The 22790-nt window shown below is 37.5% G+C and overlaps 2 protein-coding genes across 2 annotated transcripts in view; one reads left to right on the top strand and one right to left on the bottom strand.

The window, feature by feature from the left end:
- Window positions 1–6823: 6823 nt before the first annotated feature.
- rab22a (RAB22A, member RAS oncogene family) lies at window positions 6824–15771 on the bottom strand. Its single transcript, XM_010796257.1, has 7 exons — window positions 15476–15771; window positions 14086–14165; window positions 13369–13450; window positions 9837–9908; window positions 8771–8877; window positions 8111–8220; window positions 6824–7076 (listed from the first exon to the last, which is right to left on the bottom strand). The coding sequence occupies exons 1-7, from the start codon at window positions 15509–15511 to the stop codon at window positions 6979–6981; spliced, it is 585 nt and encodes a 194-aa protein (XP_010794559.1). The 5' UTR covers window positions 15512–15771; the 3' UTR covers window positions 6824–6978.
- Window positions 15772–15872: 101 nt separating this feature from the next.
- Window positions 15873–22790, top strand: part of ppp4r1l (protein phosphatase 4, regulatory subunit 1-like) — a 19499-nt gene continuing 12581 nt past the window's right edge. Inside the window, exons 1-6 of the mRNA XM_010796368.1 lie at window positions 15873–16067; window positions 18222–18266; window positions 19364–19493; window positions 21109–21215; window positions 21711–21853; window positions 22039–22185. Coding sequence (XP_010794670.1) covers window positions 16061–16067; window positions 18222–18266; window positions 19364–19493; window positions 21109–21215; window positions 21711–21853; window positions 22039–22185 — 579 coding nt within the window. The 5' untranslated portion in view covers window positions 15873–16060. The remainder of the gene's footprint in view (window positions 16068–18221; window positions 18267–19363; window positions 19494–21108; window positions 21216–21710; window positions 21854–22038; window positions 22186–22790) is intronic.

Here is a 22790-nt window from a genome sequence, read left to right on the forward strand (position 1 = left end):
GTGGGCGATTTTGAAGCGGACGCGGAAGTCTACTCATGTCAGGCCTCCGAAATTACCGGCCGCAACCAAAGGACGCGGCACCCGCTCGGGGAATTCCAGAGTACGCGGCTCGGAGATTGGAAGCAGTCGCTTCCGGTGCGGCACTCGAGTACGTAGTAGGTCCTTGAAGATTTGGCTTGGAAGCCAGTTTCCTCGGGGGCGATTGAGAACGGCCTTCGCGTCCTTAAAATCCGCGAACAATGCTTTGGCGCACGGACTAAATTTCCCCAAATTGTGGCGGATAAAATGTAAGGCGGGGCTCTCATATGACGCACACCTTGCACCTTGCTAAGCCTGTTCCACTCTTCGTTTTCCAAATGCGCGGAAGGATTCCTTGCCTAGCTTCTGAAGCAAGGTGAGCTCGGAAAGGACGATATTGCTACCAAGCAGCATCCTCGCGATGAGAAACGGGCGCATGGTCATGTAGTTAATCCATGTTACCAGATGGAGAAATAACGCCGGAAATGGCCAAAAGCAAATGCTACCGCGACGGTCGGTTGTTATTGTCAATATTAATATCACATAATGATTTATAAAAAAATAATATAAAAACACACTCAGAAAAAATTACGCCGATTTTCTTTGTTGGCCCAGCTGGTCGACCACCTCTTTTGGCAGAAGACAAAGGCTACATTAATGTGTTAAATCGATGTTAGACTCCATGCGTGCTGTGATCATAGACTGTCGCCGGTTTCTCAATCGCCAGAGGATGCTTCGCTTGGTCACATGTCTTCCGATCACTATGCTTCAGAAGCTGGCCAAGATCCCTTCCTGGCATTCGGAAACCGAAGAGTAGAACAGGCAGGCAGTGTGGGCAGGTGTGCTCATATGAGAGGCCCGCGCCTTATATTCTTCCGCCAGCAGGAATCTCGCGCGGAAAATCGGTCCGTGTGCAAAACAGGCCTCCGTGTGGGGATTTTAAGGACGCCGAAGTCTAGCGCCATGGTGCACCTCGAAATTACCCCCAGAACCAACGGACACACACGGCCTGCGTGGACATTGCCAAGGATCTGGAAGATTACCCGGAACAGCTCCTTCGGCGGCACCTCCGACTGCCGTAGCAGGCCGCGGTGGTGGTTCGGCGCTTCGGAGCGCCACGTTTCGCCTCGAGATTGAGAACGGGCCTGTATAGTAGGTGTGGATGTGGAATTAACGGACGTGACGTTGTGCAATTAAGTTGCCAGGCAACAGCTTCGGTTCATGTTAATTTACAAGCTCTTCAACTACAACCGTAGTATTTTTAAAAACATGTTAGAAGGCCTCACGAAATACTTCAATGCAAATTAAAATGTAAATGTGAACGAATGTGTGTATAACAAAATACATCCGTCATAAACGAAACCGGAGACAGACGTAGGCAAGATCCTCAGCTCGATGATTGTATGGTTTAGCTGCAATGCATGCTGGGATGTGGTGTTTATGTGATGTGAAATCTGAAAACGTTTTTTAAAAATAAAATAATAATTTGTTCCGAGTGTGCTTGCTTTTCTCTTTGAAAGTCATCATATAACGGCATTGTAATACACGGTTAGGCTGCATTAAATATTACATATCTGCCGTCGTTCTCTATTTATAGAGCCCTGATGAGAAGACTTCTAGACAAACAGGAAGAACTGCCGCCAAAACTGAAAACGTGACGTGGATCATAAATATATAAGCAATTAAACAACATCTTACATTTGCTTTCACACAATACGTCTCTTTTCAGTATCAACACTAATTCGGCTGACTTTTATATTTGATCCAATTGGTAGATAGGCTGTATTTACACCATTACGGTGCACAGCTGATAGACAGGGACACCTGGTGGTTAAAGCACGTTATTGAATTGTATTCTTTTATTATTTATTATTTGCTTGGCATTTCCGGTTATTTCTCCACTGGTTAACATGGGTTAACAATACTGTGTAACTGTCACGTTTGAAGGGACCAGCGCCATATAGATATTATATATATATATATATTAGATATATAGATTATATGGCTCTGGAAGGGACGACATCGTGACATCTTCACGTCTCCCAGCATGGTAAATCGTCACCTGTTCACGTCTTGCCGTGATACTGGGTTGCATTCTGTACAATGGCCAATTTCTTCATAATTATAATAATAATAATAATAATAATAATGTTATATCACTGAATAATTAATGCTCCTCTAATGTTCATTACTTTAAGGTACAGATAATGAAGGAGAATTTTTGTATTGCCAGATTCTAAAATGAATTAAAGTGTTAATAGTAAGTAAAATCCTTATGCAGAATGTAGCATTTCCGAATCAATAATCCTAAATTATGATTGATGCAATCCTGTGTCGAACTTTAATGTTGCAAGTGGAATAGCTGGCTTACTTTCAGCAACTTTATATATTATTGGGTCTCTTAATCTATTGCATCATAATTTACTGATCCCAACCGTCTTTGAACAGTGAATATGAATTTTAACCATCAAATCGGAGATACATGGTTCCACAAGCACTCTTTTATGCACCTGTCAATCCTAAAATGATCAACAGTTAAATTCCAGGTAAAATATACGTCTTGAGCCTTCACGTTGTCTTCAGTGACTTTAATGTCTGTTTCCTTGTGTCAGTATTTGTCCTTGTTGATGTTGCAAATGGAGCTGCTGAGATGCAGGAAAAATGGCAGACTTAATCTGATAATAAAGTAATTTCATATCATTGTGTCGCATCATGTAAAACATGTCAGATCATCAGTTACCATCTCTTCCTCCAATGCACACTTTTGTTTTTCTTCATATCCCCATGGTAACAATATATTCACAAGACATTTTTCTTCCAAATGTTATGACGATACTGCATGTAATCTCATAATGAAAACATTTTGTAGATAACTTGGCATGGAAAAAGACTTGGCTCTGAACTAATAACAAAATAAGGTTTCTTTCAAATGTATTCCTACTTTTTATAAAGCACATTGCATTTGAAAAAACATTTTGTTTTCATTTTCAATAGGTCATTTTTTGGCAGCCTCAAAGATAAATATGACTTTTTAAACATATTTCAAATCTTTTAGTGCAATTTTCTATAATATTTTACATTAATAAATTCCTAGCATCTTGGTTTTCTTAAAGTAAAAAACAACCTTGACTCAGTTTTTGATTTTTCATATAAGATAAAGACCACCACACTATATTTACGGAATTAATAATTATTTGATGGTACGACAATTTTGTATTTGTCTCAACAAAAGAAAAAAAACACCTTGATTACATTGCAATGGGCTATAAAGTTGCATAATGAATTTTTTTATCAATTACATTTTCTGTATTTTTATTGCAGAACAAAAACATGGTTAGTAGTTATAAGTCAAATTAAGTGGATCAATGAACCAGCTTGCAAGAGCACATGTTATTATTTAGACCTGAGAGGTTAAAACACCTGACAGTAAAAATCTGACATTGTGAAACACTCCCATGTTGTCCTGGATAGCAGCTCATCTGTACGCCAGAGGATCAGTTTAATTTTAATTAATTTAATTAACCAATTTATTTGTCACCTATCAAGCTCCAATGTTATTTCCAATCTGCCATGTAATGGTTGATTATAGTAGTGATACCTGGTGAGCCCTTAATTGTGACAGTTGTAGTTTATAGCCATACTTTTCTAACATGCTTTATACAGAAAGTGGGGTTACGTGGGGGAATGGGAGGTTGTGTTCTGCCCAGTCAGCACTATTCAAAGTGCAGTGAAAAGCCCTCTGCCAGTCCAACACGCATCTCAAGTGTCATATTTATATTTATAGCCAGGCGTCTGTCTGCCGACTGAACAACACCACCAATCACTAACAACATTGTCACTGTATCCCAGAGGAACAACTTAATGCAGACATCTCTATTGGGCCCAACACCAGGGAGTGAGAAACATGTAGGAAATTCACACAAGACATTTTTGTCAATCTTTTATTAGTAAACAAATTGACAATTCCCTTTTTACAGATTTGGAAATACACTGCAAACAAGTGTTTTCAGGCATTTTGTTACAATCAATATGGAACATAGTCAAACGCTAAATATGGTAACTACAATGCTGACAGAATGACTAGAAACAAAGTATATTGTGGTCACACAAGTGGCTTAGAATAAAGACGTTGATTTATGTGCAATGAGATGGAATATTTCTACACTGAAAAATATACATAATACAGAATAATGACATTCCCAGGGCCAGCCCAAGACAATTGGTATTTTTCAATGCAAAACTAGCACACATTTCATATCCATGCCTCCTGTTTACATGGAGAAACATATGTCATTATGAAACTTCAAATATTTTAAGCATGTATGTTAAGCACTTTAAATCATTATATTACATTGACAGTTTAAAAAAAGGATAAGTATGCATAATTATGCAGAACATATTTGGCACCGTGTTCTTGTTAGAAATAAGAACTGTGCAAACAGTCAAAACCTAAAACAACATTGAGATCATTAAGAAGTCGGACATTGTTAAAAAACGTTTCTTCAAGAGTTTTCACACAAATAAAAAACAGAAGACTGATTGATAGTAAGTAACACGGCAAATTAATAAGTCAGTCAAAGTGCAGCTTTCAAAGCACCAGAGTCATTCCCTTTAAATGTAAGTTTTGACCCAGAATGCCACTCTGGTTTTAAAACATCACACTGCTCATTTCAAAGAGGTCAATTGAAACCTGTCATTATCATCTGTTCTACACTGCTGGAATGAGATCACATGTTCTGCTCTGCGGTATGAACATCATCAATCTGTTAATGTTTTATTTCCTTGGATTAGATCACATTTTACCTTGTCATCATAACAACTATTGCACTCCATGGGAAAATCCTTAAGAAAATAGGCAGTACTGCTTAGCGCACAACTCATCAATAACAACTACATTTAACATGCGTAAAGGCAACAAAAAAGAAGGATTGCGCTGACAGAAGAGAACACAATCCAAATGTATAAATGTGGGAAGGCTAATTAAGCCCACATCTGTTTTTTGTTGGCAACTTTAGAAAGAGGTTTTGGGGTTCAAGAGATACAGACAAGCATGAAATTAGACAGAATGAATAAGTCTGTGGGGGCTCATGATTTAACTGAAGTTCAATTAGGCCAAAATAGGAGTTAAACCTCTGTAACATAGCATTAAGGATCTTAGAGTATTGGGATAATAGAGCTCTGTGAAAGCTATAGTGTACCACATCTGTTTGAAACAAAACGAAAACTGGACCTACAATAAGTGCCTGGAATTTAGAGGAAGAAAGTAAAAGATGATGGTAGAAATGTAAATCAGAAGAAAGACCTTGGAACAAAGCGCATACAGTAATTCAGAGCAGCATGGAGAAAGAGGTTCATTAAGGGGTCAGCATGTTGACACAGTGCCCCGTCTGATTCTGCACCTACAACCTCACTGAGGGGAGATTTAAGCTCAGAAATCGGAGTTTCCTCTAAACGAGCTATAGCTCTCCAACCTCAATGTTTTCATCGCAGGCCAGGTAGTAAAACAATACTGCATGCACGAGCCTCTGCTGATTACGTGCATAAAAAAAAGAAAGATAAAATGTTTATGGGTCAATTACAGAATTTGGCAAGACCTCACAGAAATCTGTAAAACTGTTGAGAAGTAGCAGCAAAGGATTGAGGACAAGCATGCTCGCCAGTTTAAACAAAGCTAAAGTGATATTGTGAAACAACAACACTGTGTGCACGACAGGAAACTGCATATACAGGATTCAGTTATCACCTTTTAAGTAATTACAAGTTGATATGTGGGGAACCAGTGAGCAGCTGGAACTCTTGAAGACTGCGAGTGCGACAGACTCAGCTCAAACAACAAAGTCCACAATTAAAAAAGAAATAGTTGGTTTTGGGGGATACGCCTTTTGCCTTTCTGTCTGAGTGTTAGACAAGCAGAACAATACAAAGCAGGAGGGTAAACACCTGGCTCTGTCAGATACAACGTAGTTATTAGTGAGCTTTAGAGGGGCTGGTTGACAGATTTCGCTGCCTTTGGACGGAGCCAGGCTAGCCGTTTCCTCCCTGTCTTTATGCCAAGCTACGCTAAGCTGCTATTTAGTACTTAAATGAGAATGAATTTAAATTCTCATCTCACCCAAGGCAAGGACAAAAAACACATTTCCCAAAATGGCAAACTATTCCTTCTATATAAAGACATTAGGCTCCCACAATCCTTGTATTTCTATATTGTACATCAGAGCGCCCATTAGGTATTTGGCCTTGAAGGACATCTTGATTAAAACAGCACTCACAATAAAATCGATATTTAGCGTGCAAAAGCTGTCCTACTTAAATCACCAAGATCAATCTAAATATCTTTTGAAAAACCTATGATTAAAGGCTAGTATAAAGAACGTATGACTAGCATAACTTTTTCTCCAAACTGTTTTGATAAATTATTGATAACACATGTTAACTATAAAGATGGATCCTTCACAAAGTTAAGAATTTTTTGGGAGAGACATCCCAAAAAAAAGGCAATAACTTCAGTGATATTAAAATAATTTGGTGAAATGTAAAGTTGTGAGTCTATGTTTTGGTTGAAAGATAAAAGGTTTTTGAAAAATTTACAAGATGTACAAATGATCTCTGAATTCATGAATCTGTAGATGTTTACTACCTCTTATCAACCCGGGGCTATAATAAACCAAACCGAGGTTGATATCCATTTTAGAAGTCTTTAAATGTTCTTTCATTTGCATATCAATGTATCAATGCAAACTTGAAATATTTCTCCTGCCAGCAATCTTTAGCGGTATATATTTTGTCGTTTTTTGTTGTTTACTGGTTTATTTGCTTTTGTCATTAAAGTGGTAATGCTATAGGCCCATATCAGGCATGAGGGGTGTTTGAGTGTGTGGTGGCTGTACGCTGAAGCATGCTGGGGACACAGAGAGAGCAAAGGTCAGGTCAAAGGTCATGTAGGGACAGTCACCGGCATCATCAGCAACACGTCCTGCGAGACTCTGAGGCCTGACGTCCCAGTTTGAAAGCTTTTCCTGAAGTGCCTCCTGCTGATTCAGCAAGGGGGATGCGCTTACCTTTGAGAAAACAAAACAAACTTTCTTAGTTGTGAAACTTCAATTTTTCACATCTATTTTAAATGTACAAAATGTTTCTGTTAATGTGTTAATGTATATGTGACTGTATGTTTTTTCGATGTTAAAAAACCCCCAATAAAAATATAATGTTAAAAACACAAATAATGTACACCATTCTTCATAGTGCAGTAGTTCATACTGTGACTCATTCAGCTAAAGCTCACTAATTCTAAGCCATTTTTGAATGTTTTAACACTGAAACATTGGCCAGTATGCATGCAATACAAACCCTTTCTTGATTGGGTTGATGATACATAAATAAAAAGAAACACTATTCACTGAAAATATAAGTTATGAATATTTAGAAAATAATTTAACTTTATCTTTGTGAGCTTTAATTTCATATTATATTTCGAAGTCGCAGTTTTTTTACGTTAACTTCTTGAATACATAAGAGCCAAACCAGTCCACTATGAAAACTAGAATATAGGACAATCTGAAACAAGCAGTTTCCCAATGACGTAATAATCCTGAATATATCATACAACACATGTTTGTCTATCAAGTTTTTAGTACACAGAAACACTTCAGTATGATGCATTTGTCTATGTTTCCCATATGAACACACTGCCTATGCAAAAACTGCTTAGATGTATTATGTAGTATGGAATTAGGGCACAGCTTGTGTATTTCTTTAATGCTTATCAGTTGTCGAATCGACTGCTCCCATCTCTGCAAATGTGTGTTTTAAAACAAAAATGTCAGGATGCCATGATTAAGCGGATTGTGCTTTGGCATTATCTGCTGCTTTTTACTATCCAGCCCATCGCTGAAGTCTGATGCAAACACAGAAAAGAATGATGACTCCCTTGAAATATTTATAAACCATTCCTTAGCAATATTGTTCAAAAAATACTGCAAAACTACCTGTTTTAAAAGACAAAGAGAGACAAGATAATTATCTTAATGTGACAAAGCTTAATTTGTCACGTTTCAATTTGAACCCGGGGTTGTACAAGAAGAAACACACTCACTTATCTCTATAAACACCTCGTTGATGTTAATGGCATTCTTGGCACTGGTTTCTACAAAGATGGCATGGATAGAGTCAGCGTAGTCCTTGGCATCCTTCTCTAGCACTTCCCTGTAAATAAAAGAGGTATTTGGAAATCATTTTGTTGCAACATGCGAACAGATAATCAATTTTCATGCATTTCCAGATAAACTTCAAAATGTACTTTCACAGCTTATCATGTGAAAGATTTCCCAATTTCATGGAAGATATTCCCAAAAGCAGTGCCAGTTTTCCATGTTGTGGTAGATACAGAATAACAACAATACAATCTTGAAATATTAAGTATGAAGGTGGTGAACAACAAAAAAAACAATAGAGCTGAGAGTGTATTCAGTCAGTTTTTGTTTTTTCTAAACTGTCTATGGCAAGCGCTTTGTTCTGCTTGCAGAGACTAATTCGCTGTAGCTCCACACACTGAATTTCAATAACATTATTAAGCTAAACATTAGATATTAGGCATTAGATATTCCTAAAGTTCCTAAAATATCCTTCGAATAATTCTTCTTATCGTAGCAAGACATCTAAAGTCCCATTGTCACTCTCGCTGTATATGAGAAAGTCTCATCATACTTCACATTCATGATAAAAACATGTAGTATTTTCTCTAACTCCGGCTCACCTGGCGTCTGACAGGTCACATTTGTTGCCAGCAATGGCGACCACTATATTGGGAGGTCCATGCTGGCGCAGCTCCTTCACCCAGTTCTTTAGTGTTGTGAAGGATTCCTGTTGATAAACAATATATTATATATTTAACAATCCGGACTCAAATATGTGTATATGTTCATTTAATTCATTTCTTGTTTTAACAGTTAATACCTGTATATCATTTTATTGTATCTTTAATCTTATTATTCTTGTGTGAATCTGTACTGTCCGGATTTTCGCTCTCACTCTGTTGCTGCTTAGGACGGAAGACTTTTTTGATATCGATTTCGGTTCGTTTTCGTCTCCGTGTGGACGGGGCCTGAGAGAAGGACTTACGTTTGCTGTTAAAAAGCTCACAGACCACACTTTTTATGTAATCATTGCTTTAACTGTTTTTAATCAACAGCATAAATAACAACACAGTTACCTTGAGTAGGCCCAGAAATACCAGAGTAGAATACTCAGTTAAAAGTAAAAGTCCTGCATTCAAAATGTTACTCAAGTAACACTAGAAAAGTATTAGTATCCAAATATACTTTGGTCCACACGGAAACGAAACGGAGACGAAAACGAAAACGAACCGAAGTCGATATAAAAAAAATCTTCTGACATTCCCCACAGGCATTAATAAAGGGCCAGTTTATCTTATCTCATCTTGTTCCTCTTACCTGTAGTGCTTTATCAATCAAATTGTTTTGGTGTGAGTTTTCAAGTGTTTTCAGTCGAAGAGACTCCTCTCGAATCTAATCGAATAACATCTTCTAAATAAAGAGAAGCTCTACTGATCTAAACTGAAACTAGCTTAGGTTAAAGCTTAGCCGAGGAAGACCCATTATTGTTTACATCCTGCGCTGTTAAGAGCCTGAGTGTCTCGTCCAGGAGTAAATGCAAGCTTCCTTATAGGCGGTGAAACGATATAAAGAAAATGTTTCCTTCATGAAACTTCTCATACCAAGGTCTCTGGATAATCTTGAGTCACCAGTTCATTGTCGACAACCAGACGTTGCTGTTGAGTTTTTAAAAAACAAAACTAATACCTCTTTTGTGATGTCATAAACAATGATGGCTGCCGCAGACCCTCTGTAGTACATTGGTGCCAGGGCACGAAACTGTAAGTAGAAAGAGAAACAAAAGCAATGAGTAATGATGAGCAGGGAGGAGGTTCATATCTAAATATTGATTTAAAACGATATCAAAAAGATGATCAAATTACCTTATGCAACAACATTCATAAAGTAGAATTATCTTTAAAGTCTGAGGTTTAACAGATTTTCCTCCGATTTCTCATCTTTGTATATGCATAGGGCACTACAAACATAATTGCCGTTTAATTGTACAGTTATATAGTTTCACATCCTGTATATCAATAAACCGTGTCTTGGCTTTTCATAGACTGTGGCTAATCTGTCACATAGGCACGGGAGTTTTATTTGACTCAATTATATTGGTATACAAATGAGAAAAAAAGACACAGAGCCATTTTCTATACCAGAGGCCAAGTGTTCGGAGCCTATTAGCCAAGAAGCTTTATATAAAATGGAAGTATGGGAAGTCTTTCCACCAAGACCTCACACATGTGGAAGCCATCAAGTAAAAGATGAGCAGAATGTGTCAAAAATAAACTTTTAGCATTTTGATATTTATGGAGGCCTTTATGTTTGATCTACATCAAAAGACCCACATAATCCAAACAACATGTGCATTTTATAAATTCATAGCTGCCAAGAGTTTTTTTTGTTTTTCTTCTAGCCAGGTTTTGTTATTTTCCTGGTAAAACACTTTTCAATGATCATTGAAACCTGGAATTAACAATGAGCTGAACAACTATTCAAAAGCCAAGAAATATGATACAGTATATTGGTTTGAGGATGACACTTACTGGCTGGATCGGATTTGATCCCAACTTTTGTTCCTCTAACCCCAACATCAGGTTCACATTTTTGTTCAACAACTATTAGACATATTGTCATATGTTGTTATATAATAGCTCAGACAGTCATATCCCCTTCAGGATGAAAATATAACAACGTTAGTTATTCCCTGCGAAGCCTTCCCATTAGCCTTAGCTGTACTTTTTGGTGCTAATAGTAAATATTAGCATGCTTACACCAGGCTACACTGGCATGGACATATATCTTGTCTGCTATTTCATCCATCTTTCAGTTTAAGATGTGGTCAACAGCGATTTGATGAGCCCGCAAATGTCAGTGCAACTCAAATCCAATCACTTTTCCCGCCATTTCCAAGACAAACGAATATTATCAGACCATCCAATGAATGGAGAACATAGAAGCGAGAAAACAGCAGTTGCGTTGTGATCTGTAGTTTCTCCTAACTGAAGTCAACTTGAAAAAAAGTGGACTAGGATCCACTGTCACAAACATGGACATTTAGCTTAAAATGCTAGCAATGGCCTCTACAGGTTTTTGAAGTATTAGCTGTTTCAAAATATGTATTTGCTTAACTTACCATATATTTCAAGATATGGTATTATTTCCCTCTCCTCTAACTAATAAACCCATGTATCATGGTATTTATTGTCTGAAAAATACCTTCACTTGGAATGAACCCTGCCTTCCCGCCAATTTCATTTTCCTTTTGCAATACGATGGAATAAACTATCTATCTTGGAGTGTTACCTCAGGAAAGCACACATTCCACATAATTATAGTTGTTGCTGGACCCAAGTCCACCAACGGGAATCCAACTTGAGATATTTGGCAGAGACACTGGGGAGAGTGCTGTCTGTTTATTGGCTGGTGTTGGGCTGCCCCACCACCAGTCCTGTGTGGTCTCTCTCTGCCTTAACCCAAAAAGCAATCACAGCGAGGCCAGACGTCTGGCCACACAGCGACCCAGAGAACGACCTCAGTGATGCCTGGCGGAGCAGATTAATTGCCGAAATCACTAACTGGGTGCTTAATGAAAGAAAGCCTGCTATACCAGTAGGATTTAAAACCTCCTTTGCTTGTTTTCTGTGCGAAGGAGCAGTCAGAGGGGGAGGACTCGACGAACTGTTGACAGCTGGGCTCAGATGTACTCGTGAGGCCTCATCTGGTGTCGAGATATGAATTGTAGAAATCACAGAGCCTTCCTTTTCGCTCTGTTCTCTCATTCCATGTGCATTGGCTGGCTTTGTGTTCCCCTTTCTCAACTCAACACACTTAGATAGGCCAAAGCTCCACAGGAGTTAGAAAACAAGTCACATAAGGCTTAAAAATTCCCCAGTAGCTTTGTATGGGAAACACACACACATGCAAAAAAAACCTACTGGAGGAATGTTGCTTCTTTTTCACACACAGATGTGAGCCCCTTGGGAATCTGAGTTGCCACATAGTAGTGAAAAAAAGGGAATTTGTGGAATTAAATAAGTGGAGAAAATGGAAAGAGCTAAAAAGAAATCACTGACAAATTGATTGTTACCAGGAAAGTAAATGAAAAGACATGAGAAAACATAAAGGGGAAAAAAGGGGTTGCAGATAAGATAAGACACAGTGGCAGCAGCCGCCAGTGGGCTGAGACAACTTGGGTTTCAACCTCTCATCTTATCTCAAACGAGGCTGCATTGAAGTCCCCTCAAGGCCGGGAAGAAGCCGAGGTCCCCGGGGGAAAAAGGAGGATAAAAGACAAACAGCATCTTATCTCACCTCTCTGGAGAGGACTGAAGCAGGGATAAGAAATTACAGCAACAGGGAATGAAAATGCATGAGAAAAAGAGAAGGGCATCCACAGAATAAAAGGGGAAGTTATGTGCAGAGTTAAGGCAGAGAAATGTAGGATGCAGGGTGTGAGTCAAAAGAGAAAGTATTTCCTTACACTATAACCGTCTGAGGCTTGGTGTCAGGGCATGCTTAAATGCTAAAGCTGTACTAAGACACCAAGATGTATCCTCTCCCTATATATCACATGTCATATGCCAGTGGTTCAGTCTTAAACTGTGTGTGGGCGATGAGGCATCTCAAATATTGCTGCTGTAGAGGAGTGTAGATTACATGGCATGGCACTGTTGGTTACTGACAACGACCAGTTTCAGAAGTGCATGCAAGATAGAGTAACATAAAAAGCACATAAAGCAACGGGGAACTCGTTGATTTGTGTCTCTAAATGTATGACTGCAATGAGGAAGAAGGAGTGAGATGCATATTATCTTGTAGGTTAAAGGTGTTTTTAATTAACCGAACAGACGCCAGTCAGTGATCTAAAATGTTTTGAATTAATTACTCCACAATAGTCACACAAAAGGGGGGCTCCTAAACCAAGAGCACTACAAGTAAGAAAGAAGACCTCTACATTTAGGAAGGTAAATGTTGCCCCCTATCAGATATAATGAATAACTGCACTTTTCACTATTCTTAGGAAGTGGTGCATACACTTGTGTAGATAGCTTTCTCAGTTCCTAAAAGACACATAAGAGTAATGGGTGGATTTTTAAATATGCCAACTTTACATTATCATAACTGTGAGCTGCTGTGATTTGGCTGCCGAACCACATCATTTGAATTGTGGGCTATCCACCAGTCTATTACAACAAATACTGCTGAAGACAAAACCTCAGTGAACATTACTGACCCGCTCCTGTCCTGCCGTGTCCCAGATCAGGAACTTGTGCAGCTCGTTTTGGTATTGCACTGTCTTGGTCATGAAGGATGCCCTGGTGGAAAGAAAGGGGCTTCATTATTGATGTTCTATGTCATTTAACAAAAAAAACATTCATATGATTTAGCTGTTTACAAATATTATTTCTGAATTACTTTTGAAAGATGCCTTTTTGATTTGTGTTGTTTTTATTTTGACTCTGTATAAACGTTTATCACACTTATTCGAACAAATAAAAAGTAACAATAATAAACATACACTTTTTTTAATCAATACAATTAGGGATTATCGGAGTTCTGGCATTTGTATTCATTGTTTATAATCTGACAATTATTTTTCTTAAATAATACATTTTCTTTGGTCTAATTTCAGAAAAGACTAAAGAAATGAATAAAGAAAAATTAAATGAACAGCCATAACAATTTCCTAAAGCCTTACATGATGTATTCATCTGCTTCTTTTTTGGACTAACTGCCTAAAACCCAAAACTCCCAACATGTGAACATATTTTTTCCGGAAAAGAAATTTCAATCTGATACATTTTCTGATCTTTCTAGTTCAAATTGGATTTAAATAATCTATAAATAGAGAGATAATAACTGAATTATTGATAATGTTCTGTGCGTCTCAGTCTCTACACACAAACCATGAAGCCGAGGAAACACATTATAAACGTCAGCATGAATTTACCCAATTGTTGGGTTGATGTTTGGGTCAAAGCTGTCTTCCACAAATCTCCAAACAATACTCGACTTCCCAACGCCGGTGTCCTGCAGAGACAAAATAAGACAATGTTTACTAAACACAGTCGGAAACAATTACTAGAAGTTTAATCATAAGTATAAAAACATATTCTCGGGCAATACGCCCAGACATTATTGCTTTTTCATGGCATCTTCATTCTTCCTGTTACCACTAGAGGCCTGTTACTGTGTGAGGATGTTACTTCAGGAGTCTATTATTTGGAGGCTCTTATGATAATTATGCTTCTGTTGTATGCAATATAGGGATGAATGTTAAGGATTTGGGCTGCAACTAATGCTTATTTTCATGTATTAATCTATGTTTCATTTGTTTGAATAATCAATTAATCCCTTTATCTATAAAATGTCAAAATTCAAATCACAACTTTCCCTGCATACAAGTAGAACTTTTTTTCTGACAAGCAGTCTAAAACCTAAAGACACTAAATGTGCAGTTATAAAAATCTCATATCCAAAAAATGAAACCAAAAACATTTAATCAATTTTGTGTCTGACTATTTTCTAATAATCCAGTAAATTATTATTTCAAATTAGTAGGTCATAGCTAAAAGGAGATGTGATGTTTTTTTCAGGTTGATGTATTAATGGGATTCTGTTAGCAAAAATATTAGTTTATGCTGATGTCATATTCAGTTTAGACATGAATTAACATTGTACCTTTTGCTGATTTGAAATTAAAGTCCAGGAAAAGACAGTACCATTATTTGACACTGAGTCCCGTCTGCTCATCTGTCTACCGTACATAATTACAGCCAAGATTTCAGATTGTGTGTTATTATAAGCACACATATTATAGAGAAGCAAAACAATTTTGAATAGATATGTCTTTTTTTAAAGGTCATAAAATCCTAAAGCAAAGTAAGAATATAACAAAGCGCTAAAATATAATATGAAGTAAACAAATGAGTGGTAGACAGTATTGCAAATAAAATAAATATAAACAAGGATGTAGTAAATATGTATGTATGATGATAATTAATTAAAGCAATAGAGATGTAAACAGGAATGTAGTTAATAATAAGAAGAAGAAGAAGAAGAAGAAGAAGAAGAAGAAGAAGAAGAAGAAGAAGATACATTATTAACCAATGTAAGGCAACACAGATGTACACAAGAATGTAAAGTGATTATATGAATAATCAATACTACAAAAATACTTAAAGCTGTAAACAGTTGTTAAAAAAGTAAGTAGTCTATAGACTTTACAGGTAAAGTGACTGTATGGTAAAATGATGAGGAGCAGTATGGATCATTTGATGACACAGGTACACTGAGATGAATAACATAACGTGTTTACATCAATATCGATGCTGACTTACCCCCAGAAGACAGACTTTTAACTCTCTTAGCGCCATATCGATCTCCTCTACCTCAAAATGTGGTTCTAACAACGACCATTGGCAGTTTCCCCCTCTGCTTTATTTTTCTTTATTTAGAAAAATCTTCACGTGTTGTGTGTTTACAAATAATTTCACTTCGTCGCGGTAGAAAGCTGCCAAATGCGCATCTCATATTAAGTTAAAACTCTTGCTGTTAGCGTTGAAACGTTCATTAATCCGTCGTTTTTGCCATGTTGTGATGATTATAGTAAACTAGCTAACTGAAGCTCAGTCTCCATCTTGAACTACGTAGGGCGGTCACGTGACTGTTCCGGCTCTTTTTTGTTTGGAGAAAAACACACAAAGCGCACAGGCGGATTTTTAGTTATGGCGAGTTTTTGCCCGAGTTAAGGAAAGGTTATCGTTTTGGGTTGTTTATTGACAAGATAAATTACGGGTCAATCCCAGGGAGCATCAGGAAGTAGCGTCCTTCAGGAAGTAGTTTGTTCTCGTGTTTGAGTGACAGCTGTGCGGCGGTGACAGCCCACACGGGACGGCAGCCGCAGAGCCGAGCCGAGACTCAAGATGGCAGGTAATGATGGCACTTTTCAAACAGTGTTTTCTATAATAATTTCACACTGTGCTGGAATTTACACAGCTGCATTGTGGTCTTTGGATTATATATTTTTTAAATAGCCTCTCCCACATTACTGCATGTGTGGTTTTCACAGGCACAGTGTTAGTAAAGGCGAGTCAAGTCAAGCGAAAGCGCTGGACAAGCCTTGTTAGCAAACTTAGCACTGCTAGCCAGCTAGCTAACGAAAGCTACTCATGGGTATCGAAATGTGAGACTATAAGGCTTCATTTGACCATTCAACTACTCCGTATATGTTTATTATTTTACTAACTACCACTCTATTTTGTAATTAAACAGTACCGCATGCTTTCAGCCGTATTTATTATCGAACTGTTGTCATAGCAAAGGCTAACGAGTTGACCTAGCCACCGCTAGCCGAGTTGCTAAAGTCATTTTCAGCCATAAGCTGACCAAATCCTCATTTTATACCATAACAAAGGGGAGATGTTGTTGTTTGCCAACATGTTTTGGGGGTGTTGTTAATGCACACGTAGCGCTATTTACTCCTAAAAACACGTTTGATATGTATTTTCGAGATAGTTGTTGTTTTTATATTTGGAGCACATTCCCCTGCATGCCCAGCTGTAAACACTGGCGTTAGCTGTCCCAGCACATGCGTCTCATTATGGGACTTCTTTCTGGGCTCCTCTTTTGAATACCCTACTCGGACTTATTGTCCTATAAACTGTGTTGTGTTAAATTCAACCAGGATGGAAAGCCTGCTAGAAATGTTGGCCTGTAACGTTATCACACTAACACATCTGTTAACACATTGAAGCTATCCTCTAACATGTCCAGTTTGTGTTTAACACTTTGGAATGGCTGATACCGGGACGGAAACTAGATTAGAAAGGATTCTGGTTGAACTTTGAGAATCTGCTTTGTATTTTAGGCAACATAATATATATGCCATTACGGCTAAATAGTTGGTTATTTGACTAGAGTTGAAACGAGTATTTTGATAATCAATTAATCTTTTTCAGTCATTTTTCAAGCAGTAAAGCCATGATATCAGCCTTTCTAAAGAGATGATGTCCTGTTTGTTTGTTCGTTTGTTTTGTCATATTGTAAAATACACAATTTTTGGAAATTAAGGCATTTCGTCTGACAAAACAAGACATATGAAGACGTCATGTTTGGCTCTGTGAAATGTTGCAGACTAAACGATGGTTGTTTAATTGAGACATGAGGCATGTATAGTAGTATCAGGAGAAACATGACATTGGACTTAATGACTATGGAATAACACTCGATATGTCATTTTCAACCACATACTCTTATTCTGTATACATTTTACCTAGTTTATAGTTTTTATTGTTTTTTTAAAACAATTGAGGTACTAATTGCTGTATTCACCAAATAGTTATGGGAACTATAAAGGGGATTGAGACAATTGGTATAATAATTCAATAGAAAAGTTTAAATAACTTGTCTTTCTTTCAAATTCTTAATTTGACAGACTTAACTAAATGAACTTGGTACAATACTTGTATGCAATCTGTCACCTTACATTAAACATTAAAAGTACCAACAAGTTCCCATAGTGAATCAATGTATTCCCCAGTGTGAATGGGAACACTTTTGACAGGCCAACCAGCACCCAATCTTTGCTGGCCTTATATTGAGCATCACTGCTGTGGATGATAGTCAATCAGAAAGTACCCTCACACCGACATAAGATGATCCTAAAAATTAAAGATTGATAGTAGCCCACAATACATAACCAAAATGACCAGTGACAACAACTTAACCTAATCTCATTCATTCTGTACACATGTCTTTTTTGATAATTTCTAACTAATTGACCAGGGGGTCTGCAGTTGTTTTTTTAGGATCTAAAAGAACATTAGGTTTATATTTGGCTGCTTGTTTTGATGTCTTCCACATACTCATGACTATACTAACTACGTCATAGTTTCAGTTTTGCAGAGTGATCTATTGTCAATCTTACTGAAGAAGACTTTGTCCTTTCTTGGTAATTGTCAGCCTGTAAACCTGACTACACAGAGCTCCTTTCATTTTGTAGGGGGGGTGGTGTATGTAGTGATGGTATGTTGATGACACGTTTGCCACCAATGGTTTCCCCCTCTAATTGCCTTATCCTTTCAGGTCTATCTTTATACTTTGAAGATGGCCACGATGATCTGGATGACTGTGAGTACTTTTCTTATTTTGATATAAAACATTTCTTGCATATGTGGAACTTTGTTCTCCCTCTCTTTAGCAAGGAGGTATTGAAGTTTCATCTTTCCGGGCCACCCCATTCACCCATGCGAAATATAAAGCTGTCAACAGTATTTCAGGCTTTTACGCCTTGCTATTATTAGCCGTCATACAGGCCCGACAGTCCCTGTTGTCTGCATTAGCGTGGGCGATGAAACTGTGTTTGGATCCAACTGCAAAGGCATTGTGTATTTATGTTTGGAACCATGGTTCTTGTTGGAAAAAAAATGGTTTCCTGTCAAAGTGAAGAAGATTTGTCACACTCAATAGATAGGCATGCTATATAAGGAATTATATCATCAAGGCTTTTCGGTATTGTGGCATATTAATATATTTCATTGAAAAATGAGGCCCTTTTTTTGGCTATATAAGGAACGAGATTAGCATTAAGTGATTTGTACACGCCATGGTCCCACTTTGAAAACTGTACAATTGGCCAGTCTTCTATTTTCTATGTATTACCTAGCCTTTTACATTGAAATAGGTGATTACCTCTTTATTTAAACATTTTTCAAATCTAACCAATACATGAAATGACTGCCAATGAGCATTTTTGCATTTTATTTAAACGTACCATCTGTATGTTGCTTTGTCACTTATCCCTTATATAGCAAAGAACGTTCACAGCACATATTGAATTATCACAAAATGAAAGCATACAGTCTTACATTGTACGTGGGCTGCAGGTGCTGCCAGTAAAAAGATACATTTGCGCATTAATTTAGCTGAAGCTGACATTACGTTTAAATGTGTTCGACTTCAACAGATTCTTCCTAGTTATAACCAGTTAAAGGAAACCCTGGTTGAAACATTAAATGGAGTCATTAGTTAGACCCGAGGCCTTCTGCTACCCATTGTAGTTTCCTAATTTCTGACATCTAGCCTGACTCAGTTGCTTCAACGTGGCGCTGCGATGACTGTGGTGCATCAGTTAGCCCTCATTTAAATATTTTATTTTCTAGGCATCAGCTGTGTTCGAGAGATGAGGGTTTTTGACAATAAAAATTGTCTTTCTTTCCATCCCGCAGTTGGATTTGATGACTATGGTTCAGAGTGTGACGGCATCCGCATCACAGCCTTCCTCGATGCGGGACAAGATAACCTGACTCCTCTCGGGAGGCTAGAGAAGTATGCCTTCAGCGAGAATGTCTTTAACAGGTAAGTGGAGTCCCGTGGTCATGTTATTACTTCAAACCCATCTTTGCACGCAAGCCTTTTTATAGACCTCATTTAGCTTTTTTTGTTGTTGCACTTTTCAGTTTGTGTAGATCACTTCGTAACACTCAAACAAACAAAATGCTTATTATCAGATGGGATTATAATCGGGGTTGTGAGGAACTCACTAGAATCTAATGTATAGTTGCGCATAACAGTATCATGCTTCAATCCAGCCACTGCATCCTTACTGACCTTTACCATGTCCACACTAATACCAATTCAGTCATTTATTCTACAGTCTAACTTTAACACTTGCTAGGCATTATTCAGTATTGGTAAATATAAATTAAAAAACATGTTTTCTACGTTTTCTACTAATGCAAGTCAACACATAATTTGTTTTGGTGTGGAAGTTAAGCTCCAGAAATCAAAAAGGATTTTTCAATGATATCTACAGTTGTGTCGACATGTCCTTCTAATGTTGAGTATTAGTGGTTTATTAGCAACAAGGAAACATCTGCGACCTTGTCGGACTTAGTATCTAGGAAACATCTGGTCAAAAAAGTGACGAAAAGATGCCAGATATCCAATAAAGCTTTTCATGTAATTTCATAAACTATCAGGAAACTCATTTAATTTAATTTCAAACCTTTATTTATACAGATGAATCCCGTTGAGATCATTGATCTCTTTTTCAAGGGAGACCTGCTCAAGTAGTTCCACATGAAACATAAAAACATAAATAGAACAAGGAAACTGAGAAGAAACGTGACGTTATGGGGATTTCTTTGGGTGGTATTCTATACTGTGTAAAGAAGAAATTGTAACATTTGGATTTAAAAGAAAGTTTGATTGACTGTGTTAAATTCTTCACTGAAGTAAGGGAATCATTTAAGGGTTTTATGGCTTTATTAAATGTTATCTTAGGTTGCACAAAAGTATCTCATTATTAAATGTTATTTCAATCCTATTTATTGTATGAAATGTGTTGAATAGTGGCTATATTGTATCAAAAGAAATCAACATAAAGTCTGATCTCAAGTCATCCCCAGGTGTGTGTTTTAATAGTCACCTGAACTACTGCCTGCATGCCTGTGTATTTACTTATCACATACCTGCCTTGACTCAATAGTGCAGGAATTCAAAAGACTTCAACATCAAAGACTTAATGTTGAGCTATGGGTGGATGGTTTCTGTCTGAATATGACAATAGATTGACAATAGTAGCCCTAGCTTATTGTAGGTTTAAAGTCATGAATGATGACACATTGTGATTTATGTATATATTTTTGATGTGATACTATCTGTATATGTAGCGATAGAAACCTTCTAGATGTACTCTGTGTATTTAAAGTCCTCTGCAAGCATTTAACGCTGCCTTGTGGTGCCCTCACAAATGTGTTTAGTTCCTGTCTTCATGCTTTTCATGCATGGCTTTGCAGGGTTCAAGCCCTGCTGTCATTTACCAGTCTGTGTGTTTGTCTATGTGTGTCCGTGTGTGTGTCTTTGTGTGTGTCCGTGTAATGCACTTGACAGCTCTGTCGGTGCAGTGTGCCATGCACTGTGCATTCAGCACTTGGCCGTCTACTAACTTGATGCTCCTGTTGCTCTCTAGGCAGATCGTGGCTCGCGGCCTGCTTGATGTGCTTCGAGAGTTCAGTGACAATGAAAATGATTTTATCAGTGTCATGGAGACAGTTGCCAGAATGTCAGAAGATGGAGGTAGATGAATTTTTCTTTGCATCATTTAGTAACTCAGATAAATCTATACTTGACTAGTTTCTCTTTTTTAAATGTTTCTTTTTTAAATGCAATTAAACTCTACCAGGATTTAATTTTCACATGGTTTCAAGCGCATAATGCTTGTTGGCGTGCAATGCTCACATTTCATGTTTGTACATAAAACAGCTAGGATTAGTTGAAACGGATTAGCATTTTGAAAAACGCAAAACTATTTTGATAATTGTAAGTATATTTATTAAAAGTAATTGTTGAGTCAATAATGACAGACAATGTCCTGTTCCCTTTCCTGTTTTATACTGTATTAAACTGGTTATCTTTGGCTTTTTGATTGACAAAACAACACCTTTAAAGACATTACATTGGACCTAAAGATGATGGAATTTACTTTTTTGTTGATGTTTAAATATCCAGCAAATAATTGTTACCTGTGGCCCTATTGCACTTTATGCTTATACTTGTTTTGTGTGTACTCAGAGCCCACAGTGCGAGCTGAACTAATGGAGCAGGTTCCCAACATCGCCATGTTCTTACACGAGAGTCGACCCAACTTCCCAGCAGCGTTCTCAAGATACTTGGTGCCCATTGTACACCGATACCTCACGGATCCAAATAACCAGGTAGGTTTCAAGTGTTCTGCTTCTCTACTTCATTTTTTACCATGGAAACAATCACTGCTTGTCATTTTCTGTATGCTGTTTTTCACAGCTTTACTAAAATAAGAAAAAACAATCCATCACTTGTCAGATTGATTCACAGTAATAGTTGTAAAACCGTTTTTTTAACGTTCCCCCTCTATTTCTAGGTGCGGAAGACGAGCCAGGCGGCGCTGCTTGTTCTTTTGGAGCAGGGCCTCATCTCTAAAGCTGATATGGAGACCAAAGTTTGTCCAGTTCTGCTCGACCTCACAGAACCCAACTGTGACGATGACTACAAAATCGAGGCAGTCGCGGTAAGAAACCCCCGTTGTATGTTTATGCAAAAGTTGTAATGTAGTTTGTGATTTATTATTGGGGAAAAGGACCTGAATTAAATTGAGCTAAAACCACATTTTATTGCTTTTCCGTAATCAATCATTGGGATTATCTTTACCAGTCCCCAGTATAAAATAAATTAGCTTTTTTTTAATGGTTGGATACAAGCAGCGATTGTTTTACAATTTATATAAACTGTGATTTGTCAGTTGGAACAAAAGGCAATTTGTTGAATTAATAAAATAAATAATGTAAGGCCTAATTATAAATTGAATGCAATTAATTGATTTTCAATTAAGATCTATTGTATTTATATCTACTCAATTATTTATTTTAACCACTTAAAACTGTTTTCTCAATCAAGTTCCACCTCCTGAAATACACACACACACATATACACACACACACACACACACACACACACACACACACACACACACACACACACACACACACACACTACACACACTACACACTACTACTACTACTACTACTACTACTACTACTACTACTACTACTACTACTACTACTACGTACGTACTACTACTACTACTACACTACACACTACACTACACACACACAC

Source organism: Notothenia coriiceps, unplaced genomic scaffold (genome assembly GCF_000735185.1).
Source record: "Notothenia coriiceps isolate Sejong01 unplaced genomic scaffold, NC01 NC01_scaffold00000289, whole genome shotgun sequence".
Lineage (NCBI taxonomy): Eukaryota > Metazoa > Chordata > Actinopteri > Perciformes > Nototheniidae > Notothenia > Notothenia coriiceps.